Consider the following 14,765-nt stretch of genomic DNA (forward strand, 5'->3'; position numbering starts at 1 on the left):
TGGACACACAGCCTCAGTTGGAACATGCTTGGAGAGAGCTGCATGGGGAAGATCCCTACCTGGAGAAAAAGGAGAGAGGTGGCATCCTTTCTGCACATACCCGGGAGGGGCGGGGTGGAGATCAGAATTATACCATCCCGTTCATTTATTCAATGCACATGACTTAGAAGCTTCTCTGTATTGTGAGGCCCTAAGCCTGCAAATATAAATCCTACACATTCTTGCCTTCCTGGATTAAGCCCCTGAGAATGTATAGAGGTTGAAGTGACTGCTTCTATCTGGAGAAGCGGTGGGGAGGGCCCCCAGGGAGAGGGAACAGTGGGAGCATGGCAGGGGGTATGGAGATGGAAGGCAGCTTCCTGGGACCATGAACAGCCCTGGTGAAGCAGTTGGTCTCCAACTCGAGGGAGTCAAAGAGCAGCCAATGAGGCCGGGAAGGTAGGTGGGGCCGGCTTGTGAAGGACCTTGAAGTCAAGTTCAGGTGTATGGATTATATTGAAAGCCAAGGAAAAGTTTTAAGCAGGGGTTGCACCTTAGATCAAACGGGAATGTCCATAAGGTAGAGATGGAGTCTGTACACAAATACAGAAAGAAAGTACCAAGTTGTGCAAGTCCAGACTAGGGATGGTGAGGGCCTGACAGAAGGCAATGAGGCAATTAGAGACTGGAGCCTGGGACTACAGAATCGTGGTCTCTGTGGGAGTCTAGGCCATGGTGGGTGGAGGTCAGGCTATAAGGTCCCCAGGCCATGTCACCTAGTCTCCCCTGTACACTGAGACCAGCACTTGGTATGCTGCAGTTTCATCTTACCAGGCTCCCAGGTACATCCCATGACTGGCCTTTCTCCTGCTGGGAGAGAGATTTCAGCAGAGGCGGCAGCAGAGCAGTACCCACAGAAATCTTCAGTCCAGCTGAGAAGGGATGGAGACAACAGCAAGCATGCCAGGGAGGACACCAGTGCATCTCTGGCCAGCTGAGGGGCTCAAGGCCATTTAAGAACTTTCAGAAGAGCTTCAGCCAACTTACCACTGCTCCTTAGCATGAAGGCAGGGTGAGCCCCTGGGGTGGACACTTTTTGTCCATCTTGCTTTCCTTCTCTTTTCCCATCGGATTCCACTGGGCCAGAAGACAAGGAGTCTCCTGAGTAGCTAAGCTGGTCTTTCAGGAGCTTGGCACCTACAAAGAGTAATCAGTAGAAGCAGCAAAAACTAAGGATTATGTGGTAAACATCATTCTGTGGGGCAGAATAATGACTCCCCCACCCCCATCAAGGATGTCTACATCCTAATCCACAGTACCTGCAATGTATCCTACAAGGCAAAAGAGACTTTGCAGATGTGATTAAAGACTTTGAGTTGGGAAATAATCCTGGATTATCTGGATGGGCTCAATGTAATCAACAAGGGTCCTAGGGAGGCTGAATGTAGTTTGGAGTGATGCCATGTGAAAGGGACTCAACCACCATTCACTGCTGGCTTTGAAGATGGAGGAAGAAAGCCACAAGCCAATGAATATGGGCAGCCTCTAAAAGCTGGCAGAGGTAAGGAAACAGATTATCCCTTAAAGCTTCCAGAAAGGAATGCAGCCCTGACACCACCTTGATTTCAGCCCAGTGAGACCCTTGTCAGACTTCCAACTGACAAAACGTAATAATAAATAAGTTGTTTTGAGCTGCTAAGTCTGTGGTAGTTACGGCAGTGATCGGAAACAAAGCAGATCATAAGGCTGGCTCCTTGTCACTCAGCTCTTGGGTCAGTTGACTTGGAAAGAGACTTCCTTTGGCCATTCTACCCACAGTCATCCTTTCTTCACTCTCCAGTCACTGGCACCTTGCCATTTCACCCAGTGTTGTTCGGTAGTTGTGATGCTTGTGTTGACCTGATTTCCAGCCTTCCCCACTAGAGTAAGCTCCATGAGAGAAGGCATCTTGGTTATGTGTCCATCACCATATCCCTAGTACCAAGAAAAGTGCCTACACACAATGGAAGCTCCACAAATGTTTGATGGGTAGATGGGGTGGATGAATGAATATGATGGTGCACTGCTATGTCATGGGCACACTAATGACATGAAACCTATTGAGACAGAATGCTCAGTGGTTGTTTACCATAGTTATGACCTGCAAAGGCTCAACCGAAACATATACACTCTCCTTTTTCATCCTACAGATGACTAATCAGTCACACCTCTCCAAAGGCTCTTATCAAGCCTTTAGAGATCTTAGACTGTTGCCGCTATAGGCTCCTAGAAGTATTTATGCAGAGTAAAATATTATAAATGTCCTCTGCCAAACAGAATCAGAGGGGAATATATGAGATCATCCATGAGTACATATGCTAAGTGTTCCCTCTAGGTCAAATACTCTGGGAAGAAAGGCCAAGCTGGTTTTAGAAAAAGTGTTGGCTTCTCAGACTTTTTTCCGTATTTTCTAGCTCCACAATCTGTTTCTCCAGGAAATGAGTTGCCAATCCAGTCCAGGATTGCAAACAAAACCCAGGGAAGACTGGCTGAGCTAAGGCTGCTGTCCGACTGTGGAGTGGAGGCAACGACTGAGGAGGCAGACGTGGGGGCAGGGAGTTTGAGGGAAGGATGCATCAAGATCTAATTTGAGGGAAAAAAAAAAAGATCTACTTTGACTGCTATACTTGCAAATTCAATCAAGACACCCTTGGGGCACCCAGCAAGGACAAAATGTTGTTTATTGAATTCGTTTTGGAAACAGATAACATGAAAGGTTTCTGTGAGCTCACTCGAAGAATCATGATTGCTTCCTGTCATCAAATGTCAACCATAGGAAAATCCTAGCATAAATAATGAAAACGAATCTAGGAGAGAAAAAATGGTTAAAAACACCTCAGCTATCACTCTTCCAATAGCCCTCTGATAGCTAACATGATCATAAACAATAAAATTTTTATAGGTACAGTCTATTTACTGCACAAATATCAAGTGTGTACATCGATGGTAAAGTTGTAAACTGGCTAACAGTCATCAGCAATTAAGTATACTGGGTCTATACTGACACTCCCATTCTCATTTTAAGAGCTTATATATTTAATTGATGACTGCTCTCCTCATCAGGGACATTTAAGACATGGAAAAGGCATTTATATACACACGCACGCATGCACATGTGATTAACCTTACAAACTGAAAAAGTAAGCCCAAGCATGATTAATTAATTTGCCTGGATCAATAAATACTAGTCTCAAATGTTAAGTGTACTAATAAGGACAGAAGCTATCAGTTACATAAATCATGTTGCTACCTACTGATGTTCCATTTGCTAATGCATGTTAGTCAGTCTGTAGACTTTATCTAACACATACACAGAGATGATTTTTTTTGTTTGAAATTCTCAGCCGATCGGCAGATCTCTTTTGGACATTTCTCTCCCATCATTCTTAGAATGAAAATGAAATAACTCTTACATTTCTAAATTCCCAGCCATCAAGAGCACAATTCTGATCGTATTTCAAATCTTCACCCAGAAGGGAAATGCCGTCAAGAGTTAAATGAGAAGGTCTCATCCCCATGGCAGCTTAGACTGATCTTCACCTTCTCCCAGCACCCTCTTGCCATATTGGAAGCCAAGGTGGCTCATCTCTTTGAGATTTCATAAACATCAACAGGAAGGGTCAGAGGAGGAGCCTTGTCTTTTTTCCTGGAGCTGTTATCAGTGAGACAGACAACTACAAAGAGGAGGATAGGGATTCAAGGTGGATAAAAGCCCCCAGACCTGGAGGGAGCAGTAGAAGGATGCAGCACCGTGCCATGGCCTGCAGCCCCCAAGTGTTTCACGTGTTAGAAATTCCGGGCATTTCTTTAACCACAGGGAATAAACATCCTTCCAAAAGGTCCTGCCTACATCTCCGCTCTCTCCCTGCACTGTAAAGCATGGAAACATTCCATTTTCCATGCTTCCTGGAAGAATCCTCTGCCCATGAGGCAAACTGGGTCTCCCCACCCCAATGCAGCTTTTCCCAGAAACCATGAAATTCACAAATTTACACAGGCCACTGTGGATTCAAGTCCAGCTGCTTCTAGAGCTCTGTGACATAAGAGCTGTGTGCACCATAGATCTCTTTATCCTGAACCACTTCCAGTCTCTTTTCCCAGGAGCTCTGCTTGTAATTTTAGTGTGAAGACTCACCCCAGTGGAAATGAACAGTGCAAGATCCCACGTGCAAAATTTGCAAACTTTTTTTTTGAAACCACACATTTTAAAAATTCAAGTCAAATCCAGGTACAGGCTAGTTGGTTGGTATCAGTTGGCCCCTCACACCCACCACAGGAAAGCATGATAAGAAAGTCCGTTTCTGAAATGAGAGAGACAAGAGGCATCTGGGGGTGAGTTCCTTGAGCTTGAGAGGAAGCCTAAGAGGGAAATGCTGAGGCTCAATGAAAGACAGGGCAGCTCCAGCCTCACAGCCCCTCTGGGTCAAAAGCCAAAGGCCTCTGTGCAAGCAGCACATAGGATATGGATGTAGGTGAGGACAGATCCTCACCCACCAGAGGGTAACTTTCCCAGCAATCCTGAAACTAAAATAAGGCAGGCACATTCCCAGAGCCCTGCTGAGTAGGGGCTGCAGGCTATTTTCACTCCACTAATTTGGAAGTTCCCTCTCCACTAATTTTTCACCTATAACCCACCGCATCACAAGGAACCTAAAGGGGAACTCCAAAGGCCAACACATCCTTGGTGGTGGTATGTGTGATCCTGACAACCTCCTGCTCCAGAAATGCCAGGAGTACTGGATATGTCATTGGGAACGTTAGGCAGTCCAACATCAGAGGAGGAAAGGCCCAGAGATGAGGATCTGAGTCAGGCTGGCAAGGCTGGAGTCAGAAAGTGACCATGAGGCAACTGATCACTACAATTGGTGGCTACAAAGAACTGGTCACAGTCACCAAAATGAAGAGGTTTACAACAACGGTTTCCCCTTAGGGCATTCTGACCAGGACAGTACCCTAAAAGAAATAAGGCAGCATTGCATAAAGCAAGAGGCCCCTCAGTAATCCATGGAGATGGAGGTGTCCTCATCCTGGTTGCAAAACAGGAGGTGGAAAGGCCTGGAGGTGGCGACTCAGCTGAGGGAAGCACAGTTCAGCTCTGAGCCCTCCTGGCTGCCCCCGGCCCCCTCCTCCAGTCCGTCAGGGCTATCGGTGATGTTGGGCTCGCTGGAGCACTGCCGGTGGGGTGGGGGGAAGCTGGGTGGCAGGAGAAGGCACTTGTCCTCACTGCTAGCCTCCTCTCCCAGGCCTGAGTGCATCATGGTGGCCATGGCCAGTAGCTGGATGTCCGAGTGGGCATTGGCCACCGTGTGCCGCCGCACGCTGCCACACTTCTCCAGGTAGGCTTCCCCCTCCTGCTCCGTCAGTGGGGTCAAGACCATCTCATTCAGTGGCCGGCTGACTGCGGTTATCGGGGAAGCATAGTTCAGGACAGTCACCTTGGGCCGGACCCTGGAGTGCCGCCTGGCTGCAAGAGAAGAATCAGCAAAGACTGTTACTGGGGAGGGGGTACTGGTGCTCAAAAGCTCCTAATCCAAATGGGGGAAAAGAACAAGGTGGTGGCTCAACCTTTAGGAGCAGCTCTTAGGTGCAGCCCTGCTACAATGCAAGGGAGGAATTTGGTGATACCTAAATGTTTCTCTTACAACTTTACCTGTTTATGCCAGATCCTGCCCATAACCAACCCTACCCCACATATTAGGTGGTCACCAACAGAATTTCCTTGATAGATAAGGGTCAAGGGAATCTGATATGTTTCTCAGCTGCTGCCTGAGCTTCGTCGGATGTGCCCTAAAATTCCCTTTCAAACAATGTCCCCTGAGGACCCGGGCATGGGATGGCCAACTTCCAAAAGAAGCACCCTGGCTTCCTGCAGGAGTGGCCTCTCCCATGCCAACAGGTGACATAAAAGAGCCTTCATAAGCTGAAATCCAGAGGAAGAGATAACTGGGGAGTTACCTCAGTTGTCAAACCCAAGGTAGCAGGACTGTCTTGCAAATCATAGGGAACCAGGGCTATCAATGACCCTCATCTCCCACCAGGTCAAGGGTCTCAGACCTACGTTCTGTTCAAGTCAGTTCTCCTGGACTCAGTCTTTAGCATCACCAAAGAACAGGCTAGGTTCCATGGACACCCCAAGGAGGCAGACACGGGAAGACTGGGTACTAATTATGAAACTGCTGCTTTTTGGTTTTTTTGAGACAGTTTTGCTCTTGTTACCCAGGCTGGAGTGCACTGGTGTCATCTCAGCTCACTGCAACCTCCGCTTCCCAGGTTCAAGTGATTCTCCCGCCTCAGCCTCCTGAGTTGCTGGGACTACAGGCGCCCACCACCATACCCAGCTAATTTTTGTATTTTTACTAGAGATGGGGCTTCACCATGTTGGCCAGGGTGATCCTGGACTCCTGACCTCAGGTGATCCACCCACCTCAGCCTCCCAAAGTGCTGGGATTAAAGGTGTGAGCCACCACGCCCAGCCTACACTGCTGCTTTTGAATTCTCATCATGTTCCAGAAACTGCTAAACCTAGACATTTTATCCTTTGAATCCTCCCCAAAACTGAACCTAATTCATGGTATAGTATCAGCTTCCACTTTCCAGATGAGAAAACTTGAGTCTCAGAGAGGACATAGCTTACCCAAGGTCATATAGATAGAAGGTAGTTTAAGCTGGGACTCAAACAAGGTCTGTCTCTCTCCAGAGCCTTGCTCTTCTAGCTGCCCATCCAAGGCCCAAAGATAACTAGGGTAGGTGAAATACCTCAAGGGAAGGACAAGCCAAGTGGAGGTGCTTCGAGGGCTGGAAAAAGCACGCCCATCTGGAGATAGGAAACTTGCCAGGAGGATGTACACTGGAGATGGACCTTTAGGATGGCAGAACTCCCAGAAGCGGGGAAGGGGTGACAGAGTTCTGAGCGATGGCAGCAGCCTGAGACAGCTGCTGAGACAGGTGCACCATCAGGTCACAGCCTGGCTGGAACATAGTCCAGCAGACAGTGGAGAGGTGCCCAGGCAGGCAGATGGAAGCACCTGTAGTACATCAGCCAGGTCACAGCAGAGCTGCGGGGACGCAGTTAACATCGAAGGTCACAGGGCAGGATGGGCTGTGCTCAGGAAGCTTCCTTGGGCAGAAGCGTGGCAGAACGGGCTGGAGCCAGCAAGGCCAGCAGCGAGGAAAGCCAGGGAGAAGGTTCGGGTATTATGTTCTATAATAAATATGGATTGCATGTGAAAAAAGGTAATGCTAACATCAGAGTCAAAGTGAGAGGTGATGAGGAAAGGAAATAGAGTTGTGGTGATATGCGTAAAGTGAGGATGACCGCTGGAGACACTGCAGAGATACTACAGAACCCCACAACTAAGAGATCCTGGGAGCGGGGCAGGGAGGAGGAGCTGTGGGACGAAGGAGGGAACAGCAGACTTGGGGGAGGGGCGAGGGATGGGGAAGATGCAGAGGAGGCAGCTCGTGAGACCCAGTGCCGGGGCCTGGCCACATCGCATCTGAGATGCTGAAGGGGCAACCTCCACGGGCAGACAGACACGCAGTTTTGATCTGGGAAAAGAAGTTTCTATCTAAAGACAGAAATTTGGTCATTTTCAAATAATATTTAAGGACAGTGAGAAATGTTGATAATATGTGGTGACAAAAGCAGAATATCAACAACAGTATTACATGCATTTGTCCCTTTTTAAGCCAAACTGGGGTTATACTGGGTGCTATATTCACCCACCACACTTATATATAAAAACTGGGAAAGGCTACATCAAAATATCTAGTTATCATCTCTGGGTAAAGGTATTACCCGGTGATTTTTAAAATTTCTTTATCTTTTCATTGATATGTCTTTAAAATTTTCATTCCATATGTGGGCATTTCTTTTACAACAAGAAGAAAACATTTTAGGATATGAAAATCAAAGTCCTCCGGAAATTAGTAATGGCTGGAGCCCTCCGAGTGCATGGGACCGCTCTGAAAATGAAGATGGGGTAAAGGACTAAATTATTCTCGTGTGTGCACCTGTGCTGGGTGGATAACATGAGAGGAGCTAACAGCACTACTTTCAGAGGGGCTAAAGTATTAACAGCTAACACACAGGATAGCACTTCAGAGCGTTGGGTGCTGATTTGAGCATCTTGTATCTATGAACTAATTATCAACCTAATGAAGTGGGTACTGTTATCACCACTGCCACTTTACAGATGGGGAAATTACAGCACGGAAGAGGTTAAATAACTTGTTCCACATTACAAAGAAGAGGCAGAGCTGGGACTGGAGCACAGATGGCAGCCTCCAAAAACCAGGTGAGCCTCATTGCCTTTCCAGAAGGAAGGAAACCCTAGGGTGGGTCAGAGAGGCAGGAGAAGAACCAAAACCCTCAGGTAACCAAAGCCTGGAGAGTAGAGTCCCAAGAGAAGAAGCAAATCTGACAGCAACACCCCAGCTCCCGGGGCCTCTGCTCTCCCACCTTCACACAGGCTACGCCAGGGCAGAAACCTGCACAGGGTTTGAAATAGAATAAGCACCATGACAAGGCTGGGTCCCTTGGTCCCAGAGAAGTCCCCCGACCCATGCTCCTCTCAAGGCAGTGCTGCTTCCTCTGCCACCTAGGCCCAGTATCATGTTAGGAGCTGGATGGCTCTGGACCTGAGAGAGGCGGAGGCATGGGACAGTCCAGCCACTGCAGCTGGTCTGGCCTGGGAGAGAGTGAATTTGAAGGCACGGCCATGGGAGAAACACAGCTTCAGAGGGCTGGGGGATGGGTGGGTTCTGTTCCGGGCCTCTTCTTTTCAGCCTCCCTTTCTGCCAGAGCACACCTCTCCCCAGCTTCCATTCACACACCCAATTTCACCTGTCCCTGCCTTCCACAGTGCCCATATCTCTGACACCCTGAAGACCCAAGAGAAAGGCGTTCCCTCTGCCATCCAGGCAGGACAATGCAGTGGGGAGAAAGGGAGTGGGGCCGATGGTATCAGTACTCACACCACACTCGGACAGGAGGGGGGACACCCCACTTTCCAAGAGGAAAGCAAACCATGCTGTTCACAGACTGGCCGTGGGGACATGTGGCTCATGCTGCTTTAGTTTACTCTCTGCTCTTGCAGTGGATCTGGAGGGCCCTAGACACGTGTGTCAGCCACTTCCAGAGCCCATGCTCCCGGAAGGAGATCACAGCAAGACCTGCGCACATCCATGTGCAAAGCTCACAGCAGCTCCCGTTATCAGACTGTTGTGTGTGTGTATAAATAATGAGGATAATAAAATTCTAACCCTTCAACTAAATCTTGAGTCTACTGGCTCAGAAGCCCAAGGGGCCTATTTGGTGATAACAATTTTTCAAAATCAAAGGATAATACATAGAATTTAGAGTGTAGAGTGTGTTCCCACCCAGGATCTCGCTGTTTAGTCCCAATCTCCCTCCAAAACAGAGTTGTTCTCAGTATGCCCACTGCACAGATGAGGAAGACTGAGGATCAGCCCCAGTTCTCTTAGGTTCCAGATGGCAGTGCCCAAACTTTCCCCACTACATGCTGCTGTGTCTCAGAGGACTGCTGCTGCCCTCAGAAGACATGTCCCTTGAAGCGGCTCCCCCCCTACTGAAGTCAAGTAACAGCAAACACTGCCGCCAGCAGGTGCTAGACAAGTAGCTGACACTGGCTCCCCTCTTTGGAGATAAGAGACAAAAACGCCAAGGAGCAACCAAGAAGAAAGCATCTATGCCAGGCACTGGCAGCGGTTTTTGTGAAGCATGGACGCTCTTACTCTCCAAGTTACACATTTCTAAAATGTTCCCACATTCTTATAACCTGCATTACTTTTATGATTTCCAAAATCAATAACTATAAAACAGAAGCACCAGAAGAGTTCAAAGCAGCAAGGATCCCACCGAAAAACTGTCCTTAAAAAAAAACACCCTTGAGAACAATTCATTTCTCTCTCACTGCTGATAGAAGTACACACTTTAGATTGCTGTTGGGAAATCCATGTTGGGACCTGAACCCTACAGCCAGCCTAGCAGGAGACGGGACAAGACCTATCTGGGGAGCATTTGCTGCGTGCAGATGTCTGGGCTCCTGAGACTGGGTACCTATCTGCCAGGAGGTGCTTGTGCAAAGGGTAAGGCAAAAGAGGCAGACAGTAGCGACATTATTTCTATTCTTGCTAGAGATTTCGATAATTTTGTTTGTTTGTTTTGAGACGGAGTCTCACCCTGTCGCCCAGGCTGGAGTGCAGTGGCGCGATCTCAGCTCACTGCAAGCGCCGCCTCCCGAGTTCACGCCATTCTCCTCCCTCAGCCTCTCAAGTAGCTGGGACTACAGGCGCCGCCACCACGCCCGCCTAATTTTTTGCATTTTTAGTAGAGACAGGGTTTCACCGTGTTAGCCAGGATAGTCTCCATCTCCTGACCTCGTGATATGCCTGCCTCAGCCTCCCAAAGTGCTGGGATTACAGGCGTGAGCCACTGCGCCCGGCCTTGATAATGTTTTATAAGAGTATGGGGGACTCCTCTCTTTGGGGAAGGGGTATCTGGAAAGATACAGTATTAATGTTAGATTTTACAACATGGCTGAAACTTGGAAGAAAGGCTGGGACCAGAGAAGACAGAGGGTAAATCAAGGGAACGGGAAATCTACTTGCATGGCAGACACATGCAGCATCTTTGGAAGAAATGAGAATTCATCTGATGATTTCCACAGGTCCCAACCCACGGGAAGGAGCCAGGGAAAGGTGTCTCCAATGGTCCTTGGAGGGCCCAGGCAGCAAACGGACAAGAGAAGCCCCTCTGGCTACTCACGGGTCAAGAGCTGGAGCCAGAGTGAGGGGGGCTGCCCTGGAGGAGAGACCCCAACACCACCTGTCCCCACCTTCAACAAACACTACTACCTGTACATGCAAAATGCTGCACTAGCTGCAGAGAAGAAAAGAAACATAAATCTGATGTGGGGCCCCCAACAGGGGCTTGAGCCCAGCACACTTGTGTACCTCCACGCATGTATGTTCACATGTCAGGGCAAGAGTTCTTAGGAGCAACTATTTACTGAGCGTCTACGGTATGCTAGGTACTGTATCAAAAAGGAGGTGCTCCACTGATGGCTTCTAACCGCTTTGCAGAAGAACCTGAAGTTGAGATGTGGAATAACTACAGTCACAGTTAGCGATGAAACCAGGACTCAAACCCAGAGCGGACAGCACAGACCCAGCTCATGACCCCCACACACAAATAACTGTCAGAACAGGTCAGTGTGGCAAATGTCAGGTCGGAGATACAGATGACAGCACCCTGGAAATTCAGAGGAGAAGGAAGAGAAGTCACAAAGTCGATTTCAGATGGGCTGTGCTTCTCTAGGCTTGACTTACAGACTGAACCACTCACTCACAGGAGAGGTCTGTGCCAGGTCCTGGGATACAAAATCCCTGCTCTCAACGAGCAAGCTCAGTGTAAGGGAGAGGCTGAGAAACAGAACATGGCAATACAGCCACGTTCTGGCAAGGCCAAGGATGTGGTCTGGGATCCAGGGGAGGGATTGGGGAGGTACACATAACCTCCCCAGGGAGCGATTTCACAGGGGCCAGGCTGCCTTTAGCTGGGGTCCATAACACAGCAGGCAGCTCTACCTGGCCCTTCCCTGAGACAGGACAGCTTCTTCCTCCTGCTGGCCCTGAATAGGAGGACAGGGCCTCTGTGCTCAGCCTTCTGTGGCTCAGAAGTTGCTCCAGGCCACACAGCTGAGCCCCAGCTCTTGCGGTCTCCAAGGCCCTGCTCTCTCCACAGTTGCCTCAGCCTCTCTCTCCCTGCTGATGACTCACCAGAGAGGCTACAGCTCTTCCTTCTGCTTTCTGGGTGGAATGTTTTCATTCCCAAGATTGGGTGTGGGCAGAGCCAGGACCACAGGGACCACAAGGCTGTGTTGAGGCCCCCGAGCAGACAGCGTTTCCTTGCTAAGTTCCTGCCAGACTCCAGAGCCAAGCCTCAGACAAGTGCGTCAGCTGTGTCCCCACTGGGAGGTCAGGCCTGCTGGGCCCCTTGGGAGGCCTTAAAACTGAACGCCATGCCCACGACTGGCAGACAGTGACTGACACTCTTGCTTCTTGTTCTCCTCCCCAACCTCTTCCTTCTTTGCCCCCAGGAAGGCAGGACCCTGTCACCCAGGGAAGGGAATCTCCCACTAAGGGACTGATTACCCTGTGGGTACCCCCTGGGGCTCCAAGCCAGCCCTTCCCTTGCAGTGGTGCCCTTTTAGCAGGAAGAGGGCTGGGTCCTGCCATTTCAGCTGGCATCTCCAGGCCACCTCTGCCTCCTCCTCTTCCCTTTCACATGGGGTGAGGCCAAGGGGAGCCTTTATTCCCTCCTCACTCACCAGGAGCCCTGCTGAGCACTGGCATTCATCCACGGCACCGGAGCCAGCAAGAGCAGCTCCTTTCAAACCCCCAGAGAGAAGCAAAGCCTGGAGAAGGCCGTCCTCGGGCCCTTTGTTGGGGACTTGGTTCCCAGGCTTTTGATCTCCCAGGCTCCCTGGCCAGGCCCCACCGGAGCGACCGCCATAATACGACCATTGTGACCCCAGCACACCAAGCCCGTGGTGGGCGTCCCTCTCCAGGCTGGCACCTGAAAGCCGTGAATGCCGGCTTGTCACGCAGAGAAGTTACAGTATCCCGAAGGAGAAGGGCCCTCCCGCGGGAGATACAATGGACGGAGGTCTGTGGGAGACCAGGGCCTTTGTGTGGGAGAAGTCGAGCGTGCTGCTGAGTGTACACGCTGGGAGGGCCCTGCAAACAGCAAGCAAACAGCCTGGAGACTTCGGGGACTTGAAAGGTGGGGCAAGGGCCAGTCTCTGAGGAGTCGGCCTTTTACAAAAAGTTTCACTACCCTCCTCCTCCTCCCTCACCAACTCCCACTGCTGCAGAAAAGTGGCTGCTTTGGAGAGGGGAGCACATTCTCTCACTCCCATCATGGGCCGCTGACCCAGGGGTGAGGCCGGGCTGGCAGGAAGGGAGACCACCAGAGAATCCTCGTGCAGTCAAACACGCGCGGGCGCGTGGGTGCAGTGCGGAGTCCCGGGAATAAACCGCTTCTCTGGCTCTGAAAGCCCAACAGTACCTTGGAGGATGGAATGAGTTACGTGCCAAAACCCTGGTCAGTAATCCAGCTTGAGTGGCGGCTTCTTAGGGGATGGCTGGCCCCTGCTGCCTGCGACCACGCCTACCTGTGACCACGCCCACCTGCGACCACGCCTACCCATCCTCCCGCCCAAATGAGCCGCGGCAAAGCCCTCCCATAGGTTAAGGGGTTTTTCACCTCCAGCCTGACTCCTTAGTTTTTACTTCAGCCAGCCATCTCAACACTCCCCTCCCACAGGCAAAATAAACCTTTTACTAAGGGGCAGACGGAGGCCCCCAGAGTCCTCTCTTTATCTGGAAAGCCATGTCCTCAGTCAGGATGGGCACCGCTGTGACCACTTTAGCTTCTCAGTATCCAGAGACATGGGCTGAAATGTCTGGCTTAGGATCCCTCTTGGGCTAAGGAACACCTCCTGAGCTGTCCCTTAATAAAGTCACCTCCTCAAAGTTGGCAGCGGGCGGTGGGGGTGGAGGTGATGATAGCGCACGTGGGGCAGCTGATAAAGTATCCACAACAGTATCCACAACTCGAGGCTTTGTAATCCTGGCTCCACATGACCTTAATCCTCACTTGCTCCCCTGTAAACCTGGAAACAGCAGTGTCTGCTCCATGGCCCAGCATCCAGCGCCCCCAGCACCATGCCCAGGACGAGGTCTGTGTCCAGTAGCTTCCCTTGCCATCAGCTTCCTTGCAACTCTGAAGCCCTTTCAGTTCCTCTAACACTCCTTCCTCTTGCTCATCACCTGTCCTCCAAACCCCCCCATGGTCCTCCCCTTATAGTCATCCCTCTCTGTTTACTCAGCTAACTCATATTCATCCTGCAGGTCCCATCACAGACATCATCACTTCCTCCAGGTAGTCTTCCCTGATTCCCTAGTCAAGGTGAAGTCCGCGTGCCCTGGGTTCGTGGCCCCTGTACTTGCCCCCTGAGAACAAGTGTACACTGATGAGACACGGCCTTGTTTGTGACTTCTCCCCTAGGCCGTGTGTGCTGGAGGGCAGGAATGGGTGGCTTCATTCACAGATATGTCTATAGCACCTCCCAGAGTGCCAGGACAGGGTCTTAGTACACATTTGCTGAAATAATTTAAAATTAGCCAAAAGAGGGTCACGTCCTTCCGTCCCTGCCCCTACTGTGACAACTCACCAGAGGCAGGGACTGTCCTAGGTACAAGAATAAAACCTCAAATCTTTAATTTGGCAAAAATGTGCATTATTCTTATTTTAGTTGGAAAGCTAAAGCTATCCCCTCTTAGAGTGAATCCTCACTGAACAAGCTTCCCAATCGACTCTTGTTCCTGGGATAGGACACCAGAATAAGCCACCACAAAATATGCCTCTTGGGCATAAGGATTTATGAACTGAAGGCAGTTAAGCAGCAGATACGGGAAGCTCCCTGTCCTCCCTCTATTTGCTTAAAGACAGGATATAGATGTATAAAGACAAAAGCTATCCCATCCCACTTCTACCAGGGAGAGCAAAGGTTAACCACTAAAGACAATTTTAGACCCTTATCAGCCGGCAATGGCTGCAGAGAAACTTACATGAACAAGCCTCACTAACCAGCCTTTATCTGCCATCTATTTCCCTTGCCACAAGCTGCCTCCCCTGACTCAAAGTTGTTTTTCTTTGC

At 50.0% G+C, this 14,765-nt stretch overlaps 1 protein-coding gene across 2 annotated transcripts in view; it reads right to left on the reverse strand.

The window, feature by feature from the left end:
• Nucleotides 1-2,680: 2,680 nt before the first annotated feature.
• Nucleotides 2,681-14,765, reverse strand: part of PRR5L (proline rich 5 like) — a 93,851-nt gene continuing 81,766 nt past the window's right edge. For both annotated transcript variants that reach the window (XM_037999513.2, XM_037999514.2), the window contains exon 9: nucleotides 2,681-5,482. In XM_037999513.2, the coding sequence (XP_037855441.1) occupies nucleotides 5,088-5,482 (395 nt within the window). In that variant the 3' untranslated portion in view covers nucleotides 2,681-5,087. The remainder of the gene's footprint in view (nucleotides 5,483-14,765) is intronic.

This window comes from Chlorocebus sabaeus, chromosome 1 (assembly GCF_047675955.1).
Source record: "Chlorocebus sabaeus isolate Y175 chromosome 1, mChlSab1.0.hap1, whole genome shotgun sequence".
NCBI classification, from domain to species: Eukaryota; Metazoa; Chordata; class Mammalia; order Primates; family Cercopithecidae; genus Chlorocebus; species Chlorocebus sabaeus.